The 18,886-nt window shown below is 50.4% G+C and overlaps 2 protein-coding genes across 2 annotated transcripts; one reads left to right on the forward strand and one right to left on the reverse strand.

Moving 5' to 3' along the window:
- Positions 1-368: 368 nt before the first annotated feature.
- Positions 369-1,848, reverse strand: LOC131087729 (NAD(P)(+)--arginine ADP-ribosyltransferase 2-like). Its single transcript, XM_058031613.1, has 2 exons — positions 1,108-1,848; positions 369-461 (listed from the first exon to the last, which is right to left on the reverse strand). The coding sequence occupies exons 1-2, from the start codon at positions 1,846-1,848 to the stop codon at positions 369-371; spliced, it is 834 nt and encodes a 277-aa protein (XP_057887596.1).
- Positions 1,849-4,947: 3,099 nt separating this feature from the next.
- On the forward strand, positions 4,948-15,843 carry LOC131087839 (erythroblast NAD(P)(+)--arginine ADP-ribosyltransferase-like). Its single transcript, XM_058031654.1, has 5 exons — positions 4,948-5,029; positions 11,094-11,149; positions 11,205-11,350; positions 14,571-15,343; positions 15,758-15,843. Exons 1-5 carry the CDS (start codon positions 4,948-4,950, stop codon positions 15,841-15,843), a joined length of 1,143 nt encoding a protein of 380 aa, XP_057887637.1.
- The last annotated feature ends 3,043 nt before the right edge of the window (positions 15,844-18,886 follow it).

Consider the following 18,886-nt stretch of genomic DNA (forward strand, 5'->3'; position numbering starts at 1 on the left):
ATCCAGTCCCCTCCGAGGCAGAGGTTTCTCTCCCCTATTCTGCTTGGAATGAAATGTGTGTGAGGTTTCTCCCTCAGGAAGGGGATTTTCCCAAGGATCCTCCTCAAGGCTGAGAGAAAGAAATGTTCCCATGAGTGTTGTTGTGGCGAGTGACATTGAGTGCCGCTTAAGAATTGTCAATGTTTGATGGCTTTGACAGATTTATTTTATTGTTATGATTTAATTATTTAATGAAATTGTTTGCACAATGGCCTTGGTGTGCACAGTGGCTATAGTGGCTGTGGCAGCCTTGTGGCTGAGGGAGTCTTGGTGATCATGGTGGCTGTGGTATCTACAGTGACCACAGTGACCTCAGTGATCTTGGCGGCCTAGAGCTCAGAAGATCCCAGTGGCCCATGCCAGGTGTGTGATGGCCAGGAGGAATCCTCGGAGGTGACAAGGTGCTGTGGGGACCCTCCCACCTGGGGAACAAAGAGGGATAAAAATGGACATCATATGGGGAGTGAGGGGGTCAGGAATGGCCAAAATGGGGGTTAAGGGTGGCAGCAGAGATAGGGGCCATGAGGTGACATGTGACAGGATGTCATGGGTGGGGGGGAGCAGGGGCACAAAGGGTAGATAGGTCAGCGGGGTCATGGTGGGCTTAGGGATGACAGGGATCAGGGGTAGTCAAAGGGTGGAATGGGGGGTGACAGGGGGTGACAGGGGTTCAGGGAGTGCTGTGGGGGATCATTGCCCACCTACATCCATCACATAGGGCCCATCCCAACAAAACTGTTTTGATGGAGCGGGACAGGTTCAGTACAAGCATGGCCCAGATTCTGCCCTCCCCTGGCAGGAGTGTTCCTGTCCCTGTCCCTCCCCAAAGTGTGAATCCCCATCCCTGTGCCCTGTCATGGATGTTCTTGTCCTCGTGCCCATAATGGGGGGCCCAAATTTGATGTCACCAACACTGGGTGTCCTTCTCTCTCAACACACTGTGGGTTGTCCCTGTCCCCCAAGCCCAGTGAGTGTCATTGCTGCCTGTGCCTTATCATGGGTGTCCCCATGCCCACAGTGGGTGTCTGCATCCCCCCTGGTTGTCCCCTGTGCTGTCATCTCACTGACCTCGCAGTTGTATTTGCTGAAGATCCCAGCAGAGCGGAGCCAGATCCATGTCCTCCTCCCATCCCAGATGACTTGGGTGACTGTGAAGGTCTCATATGGTGGGATCAGCACCTCCTCCTCCTCTGGATACATGGAGAACTGACGGATGTCCGCGCCATGGCATGTCTGCACTTCGAAAATTGTGTCTGCCCCAAATTCCAGAGCAATCCCTTTGCTCAGTGACGTTGATGTGAACTGACCGAACCGGACCCTCTTGCCTTGCTGTGCCTGAAAATGAACATCACGCACACCCTGGAACACGCGGCGACACTGCCAGTTCTGAGCCTGCCTCAGTGTCACCAAGGCATCAGTCAGTAGGAAATGCAACATTTTGAAGTGGAAGTGCTTCAAGTACTCCTGACGGGAGTGCCCGCCTGTGGGCACAGCCGTGTTGAACTCCTTGTACACCTGTGGCGATGTGTAGGCCATGAGAGCAATGGCATGCCAGTTGGATGGCAGAGGGGACACAAGAGAGCCCCGCTTGCGCCACTCAGCTTCAGCCTGATACCAGCCCCAGGCAAAGTGATGATTCATCTGGTGCTCAAAGCTGTAGAGGTCTGGCAACATTGCGTGCATGGCAGGGTCACAGCCCTCATACCGGCCATCGAACGAGTCCCGGGCCATGTCCAGGGGCACCACCTTGATGGCCATGGTGACCACAGCCATTGCCAGCAGTGTCAGAGTTTGAGCCAGGAGGGCCATGCTGGGGACGGGCCACCACAAGCAGTGTGGGACACTGGAGGACAAAGAGGGACACACTGAGGGGACACTTAGGGCACAAAGTAACACATGGGAGAAGTTCATCTATGAGGTGCCGAGGAGGGGAACTGGGGTCAGCTGAGAAACAGGGGGTCAGCTTTGGCTAGAAGACCCCTGGAAACATCCTGGAATGCTGCTCACAAATCCTGGAGTCATTCCTGGACTCCCCTCAAGATAGAACCCCACTCCCAAGGGTCCCATGTCCTCAACCCTTAGTGTCCTTCTAAAAAAAAAAAGCCCAAGAACTTGATCCAAATTCTGGGGTCACTCCCTTTTCCCCCCAGCAGCGCCCCCCAGAACCCCAATCCCATTCTGACAGTGCCCCCCCTGGACCCCACTGCTGTGTCCCCCACAGTGTCCTCCCTGTGCTCACCAGACCCACAACCCTATTCCGTGCCCCATATCAGTTCCCTCCTTTGTGTCACTCTAGCCCAAACCCTGGGAACAATCCCCGACATCCCCAGTGTCCCCTCAGTGCCCCACCAGCCGCCCATCCCAAATCCAGTCTCGTTCTTACCCTTTTGTTGTCCCCCCCAGTACTCTCCTGGACCTTGATCCTGTTCCCACAGCTCTTTAGACCTCTTGTGAGCCAGGGCCCTTGCAGGACTTCACCCAAATTCCAAAAGTCACTTATGCTTTCCCCTCCACCCCTCTCCCCCAGGGTGTCCCCCAGGTCCCTCTCCCAGATCCACATCCCACTCCAAGTCCCGTTACCCATCTCATGTCACCCCAGTCATTCTTGAACTCCCCTTAGACCGCCAGGACAACAATCCCACTGCCATAACCCAATGTCCTCCACACGTAGTATCCTCCTAGAACCCTAGGAAATGATATCAAATTCTGGGGTCACTCCCTGTTCCACCAGCAGTGCTCCCCAGCATCCCAATTCCACTCCAACAATGCCTTCCCTGGACCCCACTGCTGTGACCCTCTCAGTGTCGTCCATGTGTCCATCCGCCCCACAACCCTACTCCCAGTCTCGTCTCAGTTCACCCACACTGTCACCCAAGCCCAAACCCTGTGGAAAATGCCTGGCATCCTCAGTGTCCCCCCAGTGTCCCACCAACTCCCCTGTCCCAATCCAAGTCCTGTGTTTAACCTTCCATTTTCCCTCCCAGTGCTCTGCAGGAACTCAAGCCTGCTCCCAATCCTCTGCCACCTTCTTATGACCCCAGGCCACTCTGAGATTTTACCCAAATTCCTAAAGCCCCTCCCTCACTGCCCCAGTGTCCCCCAGGTCCCTATCCCAGACCCAAAACATACTCCCATTCCCATTACCCATTTCATGTCACTCCAGGACTACAAACCAAATCTGGGGTTCACCTCCTACCCCCACAACATCCCCCTGCAGCCTGCCATGGTCCCACTCCACAATCCTAGTCCCATGTCCCTCCCACAAATATCCCCAGTGTCCCCCCAGCCCCTGATACTGAAATTGGCTGGAGTGAACTCCCTGATGGAAATGGAGATATAAGAAAGCCGGAATTCTTTATCAGCTCGAACTCACATCAGATCTGTGCTGGTCCTGCAGCTCAGAGGGGACTTTGCATTGGGGTATTTATCCATCACAATTATAAATATTCATTAGAAGGGGCTACTTAGATAATGCAGATACATCACTTTCTCTGGAAATAATTTGCATGGTTCTGCCTCTTTTTGGAAAGTCCTTTTATGGTACTGGAGGGTCACCCAGAGGGGTTTCTGGGTGTGGTCTTCACTGAGTGCCCCAATATGCCAGATGACCTTTCCTGCAACTTCTGCTTTTTGCAGGCACTGCTCCTTCTTTGGTCCAGAAGTTGCAAAAGACCCTCATTGGAATTTCTTTAGCTGTTTCTCCATGGATTCATCCACGTTCATCCTGGGTATCCACATTTCAACCTCCTTTCAATGCTTTTGCCCATTCATCATTAAGCTCTATCTAGAACTATTAACGGATATGTTTCATTCCCTCTCTTATTGCTCACAGCCAAGACCCCGAGTCCCACTCTCGAGGTCCCATGCAAATATAGGAACTCACTACATATACTTTGAGCATTGCTCATGCCCATGGAACCATATGGAAGGGAAAATGTCAATTAACAATATAGGAATCTCCCATTAAATATAAACAAGAATTATTATCCCTCCTTGATACCATCCAGCTGCCCAAAGAATTAGTTGTACTACAATCCAGGGCACACTAGCTTGGGGGTTGAAAAACCTCTGTGGGCAATAGACTTGCATTAAAGCTGCATGAGAGGTTCTGCAACAAAGCATCCTGGTGTTAATTCTTGATAAAGGAATTTCACTGCCAGAGGTGAGGTCTGGATAGAGTTGGGCAGATTGAAAATTGGCTGCTTATCTAAAAGCCCACAATAAAGAGGGAGACTGGATGTGTAGGTGAGAGGTAACTCCCAATAAGCAGATCAGGCTCTCCCTAGCAGATGCTGCAATTTGTGAAGGAGAAAAGCGCCAGCAAATCTCTGGGGAATCAATACCATGGGGATTGGTCCGTGGCCTCAGATCCTCAGTGTCTGTTGAAAAAAATTGTCAGGTCTGTTACAGAGCAATGCCTGATATGGTTTCAAAAGAACCCTGTGAATTCAAAACCATCACCTCCAGGCATCACCAAAAGAGGAAACACTCCTGGGGATTACTGGCAAATGGCTTTTCTGAGCTACCATGCCAAGATGGGCTCAGACATCTCCTGGTGTTGGTGGATCCTTTTTTTGGGGTCCAGGACTTCTCCTGCAACACCAACAAGGTCAAGGAAGTCACCCACGCACACCCCCAAGAGATCATCCCCAGGCTTAAGATGCCTACAGGGATGTCATCTGATAGGGGGCCCCAAATGGTATCTGAGGTGTGGCAGCAACTCAGTGAGCGTTGGGGACTGGGTGGAACTGGAGGAACATGAGACTGTGGGATTAGGGTAATAGGGCGTGAGCAACAAAAGAATAGAAAGTTTCCTTTAAAGACGTGGGATTGAGCTTAAAATGAATGTGGAAAAGCAATGAAAGGTGGTAGAAGTGTGGACACAGAGGATGAACATGGATGGAATCCATGGAGCAACAGGTAAAGGAACTCCTGAGGGTCTTTTGCAAGTTCTTGAGTACAGAAGGAGCAGCGCCTGCAAAAAGCAGAAGTTGCAGGAATGGTCATCTGGCATATTGGGGCACTCAGTGAAGACCACACCCAGAAACCCCTCTGGGTGACCCCCCAGTACCATAAAAGGACTTGCCAAAAAGAAGCAGAACCATGCAAATTATTTCCAGAGAAGGTGATGCATCTGCATTAGCTAAGATGGCCCTTCCAAGGAATATTTATAAAAGTGGTGGATAAATACCCTATGGCAAAGTCCCGCCGGATGTTCAGGACCAGGAGAGATCTGCTGTGAGTCCAAGTTGATCAAGAATTCTGGCTTTTTGATACCTCCAGTTCCATCAGGGAGTTCACTCCGGCCAATTTTGGATTCAGGGGCTTTAGGACAATGGGGTTGTATTGAGGGGGGGACATGGAACTGGGATTGCAGGGTGGGGCCATGGAAGGCTCCAGGGGGATGTTGTGAGGTCAGGGAGTGACCTCTGGATTTGGGTTGGGGTACTGGGTTGACACCAACAGGATCAAGGGACTGGGAGTGGAACTGGGGTCTGGGAGGGGGCTGTGGAGGACAGTGGGGGCTGAGGGAGTGGCTTTAGGGATTTAGTTGGGGTTTGTAAATAGCCCACTGTCACAAGTGGGTTGCAGAGGATTGGGAGTAGGATTGAGAACCAGGGGAGCACTGGGGGGAAAATGGAAGGGTAAACACAGGATTGGGATTGGCACAGGGGAGTGGTGGGGCACTGAGGGGACACTGGGGAGATCAGAGATTGTTCCCAGGGTTTGGGCTGGGGAAGTGCAGAGGGGCAGGGGTGACACTAAGGGGGAAGGGACATGGGACTGGGAGTGGGGTTGTGGGGCTAGTGGGCACAGGAATGACACTGGTGGGCTCACAGCAGTGGGGTCCAGCGGGGGCTTTCCTGGCCATATCTCCCACTCCCCTTCCCCATTGCCTGAGGCATTTGAAAGGTGCACACTTCCAATCCATCTATTGAATGTTCCCCTTGCTACGTACCCCGCCCTTCTGTAACACTGACACATGACCATTAAAATGAGCTTTAACTTCACCCTGGGCAGGGAAATCATTATTCATAAGCCTTTTATTTCTTTGTTCTTCTTCTTGAAATTCAGGAATTTGGCAGGACTTTGTCTGAGCAGAAGTCCATGTCAATGAAGAACATTTTCTGAAACTGACAGCTTCTCCAGTCACTTCCTTCTCTACAAGTCCCAGGCCTTATCAACCACCAGATTCACACAATCTATTTGTAAAGAAACATTCCTCTTATTCCTTTCTAGGTTGAATTAATTAGGATGTGGAAATAGAGTTTGTTGGGTTTAAATCGTGAATATGTGGGAATTCACAGGATTTGGGAGAGAATGCAAATTAATGAATAGGCAAAGAAGTATGGGGCAGTTATTGAAATGTTGGGGGGTGGGGAGTTGGTAGGATTTTTTTTTTGTCTTCTCTTCGTCTTTTTTTCCTTAATTCCACCCAGGCAAAATGGCATTGGTGGCCTTGGCAGCTTTGATTGCCTCTTTTCTCTGGATGTCATTGTGCCTTTGTGATTGTGGAGACCACAGTGACCTTCCTTACCTCATGTCTCAGACAATCTTGGTGGCCACTGCCAGGGCTGTAGTGTCCAGGAGGAGCCCTCTGAGGTGGGAGGGAGACCTGGGGATGCTCCCACCTGGGGGGAAAAAGAGGGGGATGAGTGGTCCATGGAGGTGAGGGGGTGGATGAGGGTCAGAGAGGGGTCAGGGATTAAAGGGGTACAGGAGGTGCCATGAGGGGCTGTGATCTCTCCTGGTGATGCACACCAGAAGGGACTTTGCCAGGCAGAATCTATCAGTCCTAATTATACATATTCATTCAAATGGGCTCCTTAGCTAATACAAAACCAGCACATTTCCCGTAAATAATTGACATGGCTCTGCCTCTCTTAGGATATAATTTTTATTGTCCTGGAGGGTCATAAAAATGGGGGTTTTGGGGGTAATTTTCACTGAGTGCTGCAATATCTCAGATGACCTTGCCTCAAACTTTTGCTTTGGGCAGGTGGTGCTCCTTCCGTGTTTCAGAATTTGTCAAAAACCACACTGCAGTTGCCTTTATCTCTTTCTGCACTGCTTCCAGCCACTTTTATTGTCCTGTGTAAATACTTTTACAGCCTTTTATCATTTTTGAGAGTCAGACTTTAAGCTCTACCCAGCACCTTCAGTATATGGGGAAAAGCCATACTATGAAAAGCCAAGTGCTCGCAATATAGTCTTGAAACTTGATTGGAATAAAGGGACAAAGTTTCCACAGCCATATCCCCCGAGCCGTGGGGTTTCTCTCTCCAGGTTTCGAAGGGTGCAGCCTCCTTTTATCCCAAACTCCTGACTGCATGTTGCCTTCATCCTTTCCACGTTGGCTGAGGTACCAGGAAGTTGCAGAATTCCGAAACCGCCTCCCACTCATCCCCCTTGAAGCTGTCATTTTCTCCCAAAGTTCAGAAGTTCAGGCTATCTGGGATATGGAACAGACATTTTGGGGGACAATTTGTTTTATTAGACAAATGTTCAGGACTTCAAACTCTCTGGTCAAACCATCAGTGTTCTGTGACAACCACATGTGTTCTTGTGTAGAGATAACAAGACCCATTTTGAAGACACTGACAACAATTTCTCCTAAAGATCCCCAACCCTCCGGGTCATTTTTCAAAGACATCACCACCCATCTTTCCTATAAAATCCTTCCCTGTGATGATGATGATTCCCTGGTACAGGCTGCCCAGAGTAGGGGGCAGTGACATCAGCCCTGCTTAAGAATTATCCTTAAGAATTATCCCTTTTTGCTGGCTTTGACAGATTTATATAATGGAATTGTTATGAATAAATTATTTAGTGGAATTCTTTTGATAGCATTATTTAATAGGATTGCATTGCATAATGACCTTGCTGAGCACAGTGGTCACAATGGCTGAGGAAGCCTTGGGGCTGCAGGAGTCTTGGTGATCATGGTGGCCATGTCTAAGTGTCTGTCCAAAGTTTCCATCATTTGCCTCATGATCATCATGAAAGGGACAGAGATTGGGACCACCAAAGAAAAAGGACCCTTCTCTGAAATTCTGGTCTTGTTGGACATAGTCACTTGCCAAGACCCTGAGGCCTTAGCACAGCCTCTGGCATTGCTGAGCTATTGTTCACAGGTGTGTTTGCTGTATGCTACACTAAGCCCGGTGAAAGGAAAGAAAAGGGGCACGCTGCCCTTTTTGCAACAATGGCCCTAGAATTTCCCCACCTCGGCTTGGCTGGACTTCTCCTGAGGTAGTTTTGTTTTGGTGGTGCCCACAGAAGACCCCTCACCTGTTTTGCAACCATCGTGACAGAGGGACTGAGATGGAAGAAGCCTCTCCATCAAGGACTGAGACATGAAACCCTGATGTGAAAAAGCCCCCCCACCCCCCCCCTTCCAAGGACAGGGACTGAAACCCCTAACCCAGGGGAGGTGTGTGGGGGGAGGCAAGCTGACCAAAGCGAGATGGGTGTTGCAGGTGTGAACGGTGGACCAAGAAGACAGTGGACAGAATTCTGGTAGGCAGAGGGGTTTGCAGGTGGTGCACAGTCTGTAACAGGGGAGCGGACGCCTCGCTCTGCAAGGGTTGCGATTCAAATTTCCCGCAAACTGCACACGCCTCGGTGAAAAGCATTTCCCCGCACTCTTTTGAGGCTTCTGTCTCCAGCATTTCGCAGAAGATCTCTCAGTGCAAAAGGGGGAAACTGTTTTGTTGTGTTTGTGTGTATCTGGGCTGTCTGGGAAGTAGGGGGCTAATTGAAGAAATTAAGCAAGGACCTCCCAAGCAGATTAGTCCCTTCACCTACCCAGGGAAGTGAGGGTTTACACAGAAAGAGCTGTGTGATTGTGTAACTCAAGTGAGTACTTTCCCTGCCATAGTTTTGGCTCCCTCACAAAGGAACAGATTTATTTTGTGTGTGTGTGTGTGTGTATATACACTCTCTGGGAAGGAAGAGACACTTCTGGAGTAGCTAAATAGGGCTTCCCAGACAGATTCTAGTCTCTTCACCCACCCAGGGAAAAGTTAGGCAAAGGGAAAACACAGCCAAGGATTGTGTACCTTAAGCTTATCCTTCCCCTGTCGTCGTTCTAATCCCTTCCCAAAATGAGTGAAAAGTTCAGTGCAAAGGTAAAAGCTGAATTTTATTCTTTGCTCGCTAAACATAATGTACAACCATCACCCGGCGGAGAAATTTGGGCAGAAAACAATTGGTTTAATTTAGAAAATGTTATTGATAGAATATGTTCTCTGCAACATGAATCAAAACTCAAACTGGGCAAAAATAAAGCCATCTTCTGCTCAGTTTTGGGAGCCTGTCTCACAGCAGCAATAGAAAATTGCTTTAAGCAAAGAAGTCAGGAAATGGTAATAATAGACTCCCTTCAAAACCTAGTTGAAATTCTGCAAAATCAATTAAATGAAAATAAAAATGAGATCTACATGTTGCAAGCTGCTCTTAGGGAGGAACGCCTTAAAAATATACATAGTGCCAACTCCTCTACTGAAGCAGAAGTAAAGGAAACACCTCACCTTAAACAAATCTATGCCCATAAGAAACTTGAAGTGGTGAAACAAATCTATCCCTATAAGGAACCTCAAGTGGTTAAAAATTGTGGGGAATACTGCTGTCCTCATTTGAGAACTTTTATTAAAACCGAACATAACTATATTAATGATGAAGACCTTGACCCACATATCGCAACTAAACAAACACCATTCAGTGCTACCAAATTAGCTAAACTGAAAAAAGGGTCCGGGCGCCTCCCACAAGAATCAGAGACAGAATATGTTTTCTGAGTGTCTCTCACTGGTGGGGATCAAATTAAATTAACCGAACAGGAGGCCAGTGGATACTGGGGACATGGAGTCCTCTTAACAACAGGAGATAAGCGTGACTCGTGGTCCCTGACTCAGCACACGTCTTTTTGGGCCGGGGGAATTAATCCTTTAGAAAGAGGAGACCCCCTGGCAATTGTCGGCACCACTGATCAGCTTTTGGAAAGTGTACACAAAGCCACCTGCCTGCAAATGATTCATGAAAAGAAATTAATTCCTGGTTTCAAAACTCCAATGCAATTACCTGTGAAGCCAGAACTAATGACCCCTTTAATTAGTGGGCTTCCAGAAGCACTAAAACCTACAGCAATCAGTCTACAGAAAACCATAATGGCTTTAGGCCCTGTAGAAAGATTGGAGAGATTCCTCAAGAACTCCACTGACCAAGCTGGATCTACTGATTCTGGCTTCATACCATACTCTCCTTCACAGTCCACAGCTTCTCAAACTGATTCACCAGTCAGCAGCTCTAAAGTCTGGACATGGGGAGAGGTTGTGGTGGATCTAATTAATTATTGTAGGCAATATGGACCTGTAAAACCCCGGAGGAGAAACCAGAAAAAACAAAAGGTGTTCAGTTTACGGGGACTCCTCACACTGAAAATGCGGAGAAGGGAAAACAAATATCTAATGGCCAGCATTGGTGGTTGTTGGGGGTGAAAAAGGGAGTCCCCAAAGACATGATGGATGGTTTGCCTCTTGATAAATTGCAGAAAATAAGAAATAACTGGTACTATAAAAAACCAAACCCCTCAGCTCAGCACAGTGCACCTCTCCCTTCTCAAAACCCAACACACATCCCCCTCCAACACACTAACTACATCCCAGCCTCTCCCATGAAACAGAGACAACAGGCCAAAATTAACCCTATCCCAGATTCTCTCCCAGAAACTGGGCAGTGAAACCCTAGCAACGTCTGTCTCACAAAACACTGGCAGGGAGTCAGAATTAACACTCTCAGGACTCCTTTCTCAGAACCTAAGTAACATAATGGTTCCCCAGCCTGTCCCCCAAACACAAACAGTGAACCAAAACTTACAGGGTTTTTGAGAAACTAATATCTCCACCACTTACAGGTGGGTGAAGGGGTGGAGCTAGGGTTTATTTTAAAATGCTCACAAAAAGTAAATCAGGAGATTTATTAATCATAGCTATAACAGGCCCCAAAAATGTTCTAGGATCCTTTTTAATCAATACTGGAGCTGGCGTGGTCAGAAGGTCCAGTTCGGTCAATTTACATCAACATCGCTGAGCAAAGAGATGGCCCAGAAGTACGGAACAGACACCATATTCGAGGTTCAGATGTGTCATGATGTGGACATCCAGGCTTTTTCCTTCTACCTGAGCAACCGAGAGGTGCTGATCCCGCCATATGAAACCTTTGAGATCGCCAAAGTCACCCTGAATGGGAAGAGCGCATGGATCAGTCTCCGCTCCACTGGAACGTTCAGCAAATACAACTGCACGTGGCTGTGAGGTGATAGCACAGAAGATGGCCAGGGGACACCAACTGTGGCCTTAGAGACACCCATGATATGGCCCAGGGAGGCATGGGGACAGGGGCAACCACTGTTTCTGGGCGCAACAAGGGCACCCACAGCTAGGTACAGAGACTCCCAGTGCTGGGAACACCCAATATGGGGACAGGAGACAAACATGACAGGGCACAGGGGGTGAGGACACACAGTACTGGCTGTGGGGACACTTGCTGAGACTGTGGGGACATAGACACCTGCCAGGTGTTGGAAACCAGGGACCAGTGTTGGGAAAACCAGGTCAGGGGACACCCATTGTGGGAACGGGGGCAAGAATGTCCATGACAGGGCACGGGGAGGAGGGAGCCCCACATCTGGGATGGGAGAGGGACAGGAACACCCCTGCCAGGCTAGGACAGAGACTGGGCCCTGCCCATACCAAAACTGTCCCTCTCCACCAAGTGCAATGCTGCGGAGATAGGCCCACGTGTGCTGCACGTGGGTGGGGTGGGACCCCACATGGTGCTCCCTGAACCCCTGTCACCCACCCCCAAGGCACTCCCTGCCTACCCATCATCCCTGTCACCTGTAAGGCCACCCTGACCCTGCTGATGCCCCCGGCCCTTGTACCCCCATATGCCCCCTCACACCCTGTCACCTTATGGCTCCCATCTCTCTTGCCACCACTAATCCCCAATTCTGGCCATTCCTGACCCCCTCACTCCCAATGTGGCACATGGTCTCCCATTATGCCCCGCTTTTTCCCCCAGGTGGGAACGTCTCCAGGCAGCCTTGTCACCTCTGAGGATTCCTCCTGGCCACCACGGCCCTGGCAGGGGCCACCTGGATTCTCTGAGCCACGAGGCCACCAAGGTCACTGAGGTCACTGTGGTCCCTGTGGCAACCCTGGCTGCCACAATCATCAAGACTCCCTGTAATAAGGCTGCGACTGCCACTGTGACCACTGCGCACACCAATGTCATTGTGCAAAGCAATTCAATTAAATAGGTCAATCAAAACAATCCAATTAAGTAAATCTGAAAAAGCCAGCAAAAATTTAAAATTCCTAAACAGGGCTCGATGTCACTGTGTTCGTTCCCACACCAACATCTCTTTCTCTCAACCTTGAGGAGGACGTTTGAAGAGCATCCCCTTCCCGAGGGAGGAACCTCACACACATTTCATTTCCAGTAGGAACAGGGCAGAAGAATCTCTGTCTGAGAGGGGACTGAACCTTCTCAGGGTCAGCTGATAGATGGCCAGGCCCAGCTCTGGTGGTTTACCCTCAGTTGTCAATTTGGGGTTGGTGATATGGACTGATTTTAGCCCAATTCAACACCCAAATCAGTACAAGACGCCTCTCAACACAGCCCACAAGGCCACAAATGGAGCATAGTCTCTTGGCCACATTCCAGGCAGAGCATCTGGCCGCATTCTGCACTTTAGAGGGACCTTAAAGCATAGAAACTGGGAGGCTCAAGAGGGCAAAGGCATGTCCTGTCCCTGGGGAGGGACAGTCCCCAGTGCCAGTCCAGGCTGGGGTGGACCTGCTGGAGCAGCTGTGGAGAAGGACCTGGGGGTGCTGGTGGGTGACCAGTAAAGCTGGCCATGTGGCCTAGGACCAGGAGGGATACAGGAGGTATCAGGAAGAGCAGGGTCAGGAGGTGAAGGGTTGATCATGCCCCTCTGCCCTTCACACTGAGGAACATCGGAAGTGCTGTGTCCAGCTCTGCCCAGCGCCATGTCCAGTTCTGCCCAGTGCTGTGTCCAGCTCTACCCAGTGCCATATCCAGTTCTGCCCAGTGCGGTGTCCAGCTCTGCTCAGGGCTGCGTCCAGTTCTGCCCAGTGCCATGTCCAGCTCTGCTCAGTGCCATGTCCAACTCTGCCCAGTGCCCTTTCCCATTCTGGGCTCCTGAGGACAGGAAAGACCTGGAGATCCTGGATGGCAGCATGGATGATGAGAGGACTGGAGCATTTATGTCACAACGTTACAAATAACAGAGAAAATTGAAATTTTCCCTTCCCCTGAAGGTGCTGGACAGAGTCTGAAGACAAACTGACAGAAATGATAAAAGGAACGAGAGGTGTGCACACAGGATGAAAATCACAGCTAGAACCCGTTGAGAAGTGGATAAAGGGAACCCCAGTGGGGTTTTGGCAAGCTCTGTAACAGAAAAAACCAGCACCTGTGCAACGAGGTCATTCCAGGAAATGTTCCTTTGATATCAAAGTATTTGGTGAAAATGACCTCCAGAAGCCCCATTTTTATTATTCTCCAGCGCAATAAAAGGACTTGGAGGAGGAGGTGGATCAATGGAAATTATTTACGGGAAAAGTCTGTTTCTGTATTAGATAAGGAACACATTTTCATGAATATTTATAATTATGGTGAATAAATACCCCATGGCAAAGTCCCCCCTGACCTACAGGACCAAGAGAGATCTGCTGCAAGTCTGAGCTGATAAATAATTCCGGCTTCTGCTATCTCCAGTTTCATCTGGGAATTCACTCCGGCTGATTTCGGTATTGGGGACTGGGGGACCCTTGTGGGGTGAAAATGGGACTGTAGGATTGGGGTCGGGGGACGGGGTTGGGGGGCACTGGAGTTGTCATGGTACAGGGACTGGGGTCCTGGGATGGTCTGGGGGCAGTGATAGGGGACACAGGACCATGGGAGTGGCAGTGGGGTACTGGGGGACACTGGACACGCTTCGGGGCACATAAGACTGGATCAGTGTCCAGGGGTCACCAGGGTGGTCATGGGACTTGCAATGGGATTGGGGTATGGGATGGGGACAAGGGGGACACTGGAGGACCTTGGGTCAGGATCCAGGGGGCATGGGGTACACTGTACCACTGGGAGGGGTACAAAGGACTGAAAAAGGGATTGGGGTAACAGGGGAGATGGGAAACACCAGGAGGGGAGACACAGAATGATGGGTGTGGGATTGAGAGTCTGGGGAACACTGGGGCATCCAGGAGTGACCCCAGGATTTGGGATCAGGTTCTAGGGGTCTCCTGGCCAGGGCTGCCCTCCTCCCCTGGCTGACCCCACTCTTCCTCCCCAGCTCCTCCCCAAAGAAGCCTCCCCATGTCCTGCCATGTCCTTCAGAATCCCCTCTGTCCCATTAGTGTCTCCTCAGTGTCCCCTGATGTCCACCAGCGTCCTCCTTGTGTCACACAGTCTGTCCTCTGTGTCTCCTCTGTGTCCCACAGTGTTGCACTGGTCTCTCTGTGGACTCTCTTCTCCATGGCCCCCCTGGCGCTGACCCTGGCACTGATGGCAATAATTGCGGCCACTGCGGCCATCACGATCGTGCCCCTGGACATTGTCTCGAGGGACAGGAACGATGGGGAGAACTGTAAATCTGGTGGCAAAAATAAGTTGTCAGAACTTAAGGACTTTGATTTCCTCAAGAATAACACATTTGAAAAGGTCTGGACAAATGCCACGGCCGAGTGGCAGAAACGAGGCACCGCTTCATCCACTCTGACCAAAGACCAGGCCATCGCCCTCTTAGTGTACACAATGAAGTCCGTGTATAGTGACTTCAATAAAGCTGTGCGCACAGCTGGAACATCCAGCCAGGAATACCAGGACAACTTCCACTTCAAAACGCTGGATTTCCTGCTGACCCACGCCCTCCAGAAGCTGAGACGCCCTAATGAGTGTCTGAATGTGTCCCGGGGGGTGAAGAATGTCCAGTTCGATGTGAAACTTGGTGATAAAGTCCGCTTTGGTGAATTCACTTCATTGTCACTGGACAAAACGGTGGCCCAGGGTTATGGGACAGACGCGATATTCGAGGTGCACACGTGCCACGGCGCTGACATACAGAAATTCTCCTTCAATCAAAGCGAGAAGGAGGTGCTGATCCCACCCTTCGAGACCTTTGAGGTCACCAAAGTCACCAGGGAAGGGAAGAAGGTGCAGATTGAGCTTCGTTCCACCGGGACTTACAGAAGCATCAACTGCAAGCCACTGCAAGGTGACATCATGGGAACAACCTGGGGGAATGGGGACACTCAGTGTGGGTTGGGGAAAAGGACACACGGTGCCGGTGACATCCATGGTCCAGAGGGGACAGGGACACCCACTGTGGGTGGGAGGCAGAACACCCAGAGCTGGGGACAAGGACAGGGACAGCCACTGCTGGGCACAGAGAAAGAGGATACCCAGTGCCAGGTGAAGGGGATAAGAACATCCAGTGCAGTGAATGTCCACAGGGGTTGGGGGACAAGGGCTCCAATGGTTGGGCACATGGGAAAGCGACCTCATTATGGCCCCTCTCTGATCCCACATCCTCAGGCCCCCCATCACCCCTGTGCCTCCCCCTGGTGCCCCCAAACCTTCTGACCCCTCCACACCATGATCCCCCTGACCCCTCTCTTTGTCCCCACAGGTGGGAGCCTCCCCAGGAACTCCCCCCACCTTGGGGGGCTTCTCCTGACCACCGTGGCCATGGCAGTGGGCATAGGAAACCTCTAAGACACGAGGTCACAAAGGTCACCGTGGTCTTGGGGTCCACTGTGGCCACCCTGATCACGAAGGCCACCTGGACCCCCAGAGGCCACCAAGGCTACTGAGACCATTATGGGTGTTATGGTCACTTTGGCCACTGTGACCGCTGCGGCCATTATTGCCACTGTGGCCACCATGGTCACTCTAACAAGGTGTCCATCCAGGGGAAGACCCTCTGAGAGCTGTCCAGCGAGGGAGTGATGCCAGGATAGCAGGACCAGGGGCTGCTATGAGGGGGGCTGCCTCGCCTGATGCATCAATAAATTGCCACTTGCTCATCTGCTGTATAAGAAATGTATCAAAAACTTGATCCTTGCTTGCCTGGCATATCAAATGTTTATCAGAAATTTTATCCTTCCTTGTCTGATGTATCAAAACTTTATGAAAATTTGCTGCTGGCTCGCCTGATGTATCTGCTACAGCTCCTTTAATGCCTTTCCTGCAGAGCGCCTTATTTCCTAAAATAAAGCAGTTCCTGGAGTTTTAGTTAGAGGGAACTTAAAGCATTATTTTTCAAATTTTGGTCTACAAAGCGGTATGGAAATTTTTCATTTCTTTATTCTCTTTTCACTGCAGCCCCTCAGAAAGGACCTGGAGGGGCTGGAGCGTGTCCAGGGAAGGGTGTGGAGCACCAGGAAGGGCTGAGGGAGCTGGTGGGGGCTGCTCAGTCTAATTAAAAAAGGATGAATGATCAGTTCGGGGTCAGTTCCAAAGTTCCTGATTTGTGGTAACATTTCAGAAGAAGCATTGGGAGAAAAAAAATGAAAAACAGAATGAAGAAAGATGAAAAGTAAAATGGAGAAAAGGGGAGAGAGACAGCACCACCCATTTATTGATGAAAAAAAACCGTGATGTTTTGCTCAGGAAATTCTTTTTACTTTGAAATCAGGGATTTTCTTTCTTTACCCGCTCATGTCCCGGAGTTGTGGTTCGGGAATCGTCCACCGAAGGGCAGCAGCGAGGATGGGAAATCAGCAGCACTGCGCATACGCCGCCTGCAGCTGCAGTTCTGGGTGCCAACAGCAGGCAGCAGCACGAGCTGCTGGCGCTACTGAGCGCCCGCCCCATCCTGGTCCTGGGGGCTCTGCAATGGTTTGGGGTGGAGTGACCTTAAAGCCCGTCCTGTGCCAGCCCTGCCATGGGCTGGGACATCTTCCCCTGGGCCAGGCTACTCCAGACACCGCCCAACCTGGCCTTGGACACAGCCAGGAATGGGGCGGCCACAGTTTCTCTGGGCAGCCTGTGCCAGGGCATCACCACCGCCACAGGGAAGGGTTTTAATAGGAAAGATGGGTGACGATGTCTTTGAAAAATGACTCAGAGGGTTGGGGATCTTTAGGAGAAATTGTTGTCAGTGTTTTCAAAATGGTTCTTGACATCTCTGCATGAGAAGACATGAAGTTTATCACAGAACCCTTGTGGTTTGACCAGAAAGTTTGAAGTCCTGAACATTCAGGAAATAAAAGAAATGGGTCCCCACACGTCGTCATCTTGTTGCAAAAGTTCCCATACCTTCTTGGTGATTTGCCATGGACAGCTCCTCACAGCACTGACTCCTTCTTCACAGCACAGCCAACAAACTCCAGCTCTCTCTTCACCCAGCTAACCCACTCTTTTACAGCACTCATCCTTATTAGACACAGCTGTGGCCTGTTATGGGCACGCCCATTCCTAATCTTTAATAATTAGTGCAGCTGCAACTCCTCAGGGGTGAGATTACCTTCTGCGCTATCTTTATTTTCTTACATTCTATCCCTCCACACCCAAACAGTCTATTCCGCTCTGTCCCTTTATTTGAATAAAGTCTCAAGACTGCTTTTTGAACACTTGGCTTTTCACAGAGTGGCTTTTCCTCACATGGTGGATAGAGCATAAATTTTGACAGGAACAAATGGTAAAAGAATGTAAAAGTATTTACACAGGACAATAAATGTGGCTCAAAGCAGTGGAGAAAGAGATAAAGGGAACTCCAGTGGGGTTTTTGACAAGTTCTGTAACATAGAAGGATGAGCACCTTGTGAAAGTGAAAGTTTGAGGCAAGGTCATGTGGGGTATTGGGGCAGTCAATGACAGCGACCTCCTGATCACTTTTTAGAAACTCTCAAAGACAAGAGGATTTCTGGGGAGAGGTGGAGCCATGCAAATTATTTCTTGAGAAAGTGCTATTAGATAAGAAACCAATTTTAATGAATATTTATAATTTTGCTGGAGAAATTCCTTGTGGCAAAGTCCCCTAGAGCTGCAGGACCAGGAGAGATCTACTGTGAGTCCCAAGCTGATAAAGAATTATGACTTTCTGACACCTCCAGTTCCACCAAGGAGTTCACTCCGTCTGATTTTGGTATTGGGGCTGGGGGGACTCAGGGGGACACATGGATGAGTGAGAGGGGACCATGGCATCAGGACTGGGAGGAACAGGGGATACTGGAGGGACCCTGGGGGAGAATGTGACGTGGGTTTGGAATCCTGCGGAAGCTGGGGGACATTGGGGGATATGGGACTGGGGTTATCTGAGCTCTGGGGGGCAACAGGAGGGAACTGGGGGTGTGAGTGGGGCCATGGGAGGCTGGAGGACACTGCAGGGGGCAGGGAGTGATCCTGGGATTTGGGTTGGGGTCCTGGGATGCATCATTTCCAATAACTCAAAAGGGGACACCAGACAGAGAGTGGGATTGGGGTCTGGGGGGGCAAGAGCGACACTGGGGGTCAGGGAGTGACCCTAGACATGGATTGGGTCTTGGAGGGGCTGAGGGACCCCAGGGGAATGACACAAAACTATGGAAGAGGGTTTGGGGTCCCTGGGGGGACTGGAGGAGGTTTGGGGTCCCTGGGGGGACTGGAGGACACTGGGGCATCCAAGAGTGACCCCAGGATTTGGGATCAGGGTCCCATAACATCTCCAGGGGTCTCCTGGAAAAGCCTTCCTCCCCTTCCTAGGTTCCCCCCACTCTCTCTCCCCAGCCCCAAGGAAACCTCCCCATATCCCCCTATGTCCCTCAGAGTCCCCTCT

This window comes from Melospiza georgiana, chromosome 1, assembly GCF_028018845.1.
Source record: "Melospiza georgiana isolate bMelGeo1 chromosome 1, bMelGeo1.pri, whole genome shotgun sequence".
NCBI lineage: Eukaryota > Metazoa > Chordata > Aves > Passeriformes > Passerellidae > Melospiza > Melospiza georgiana.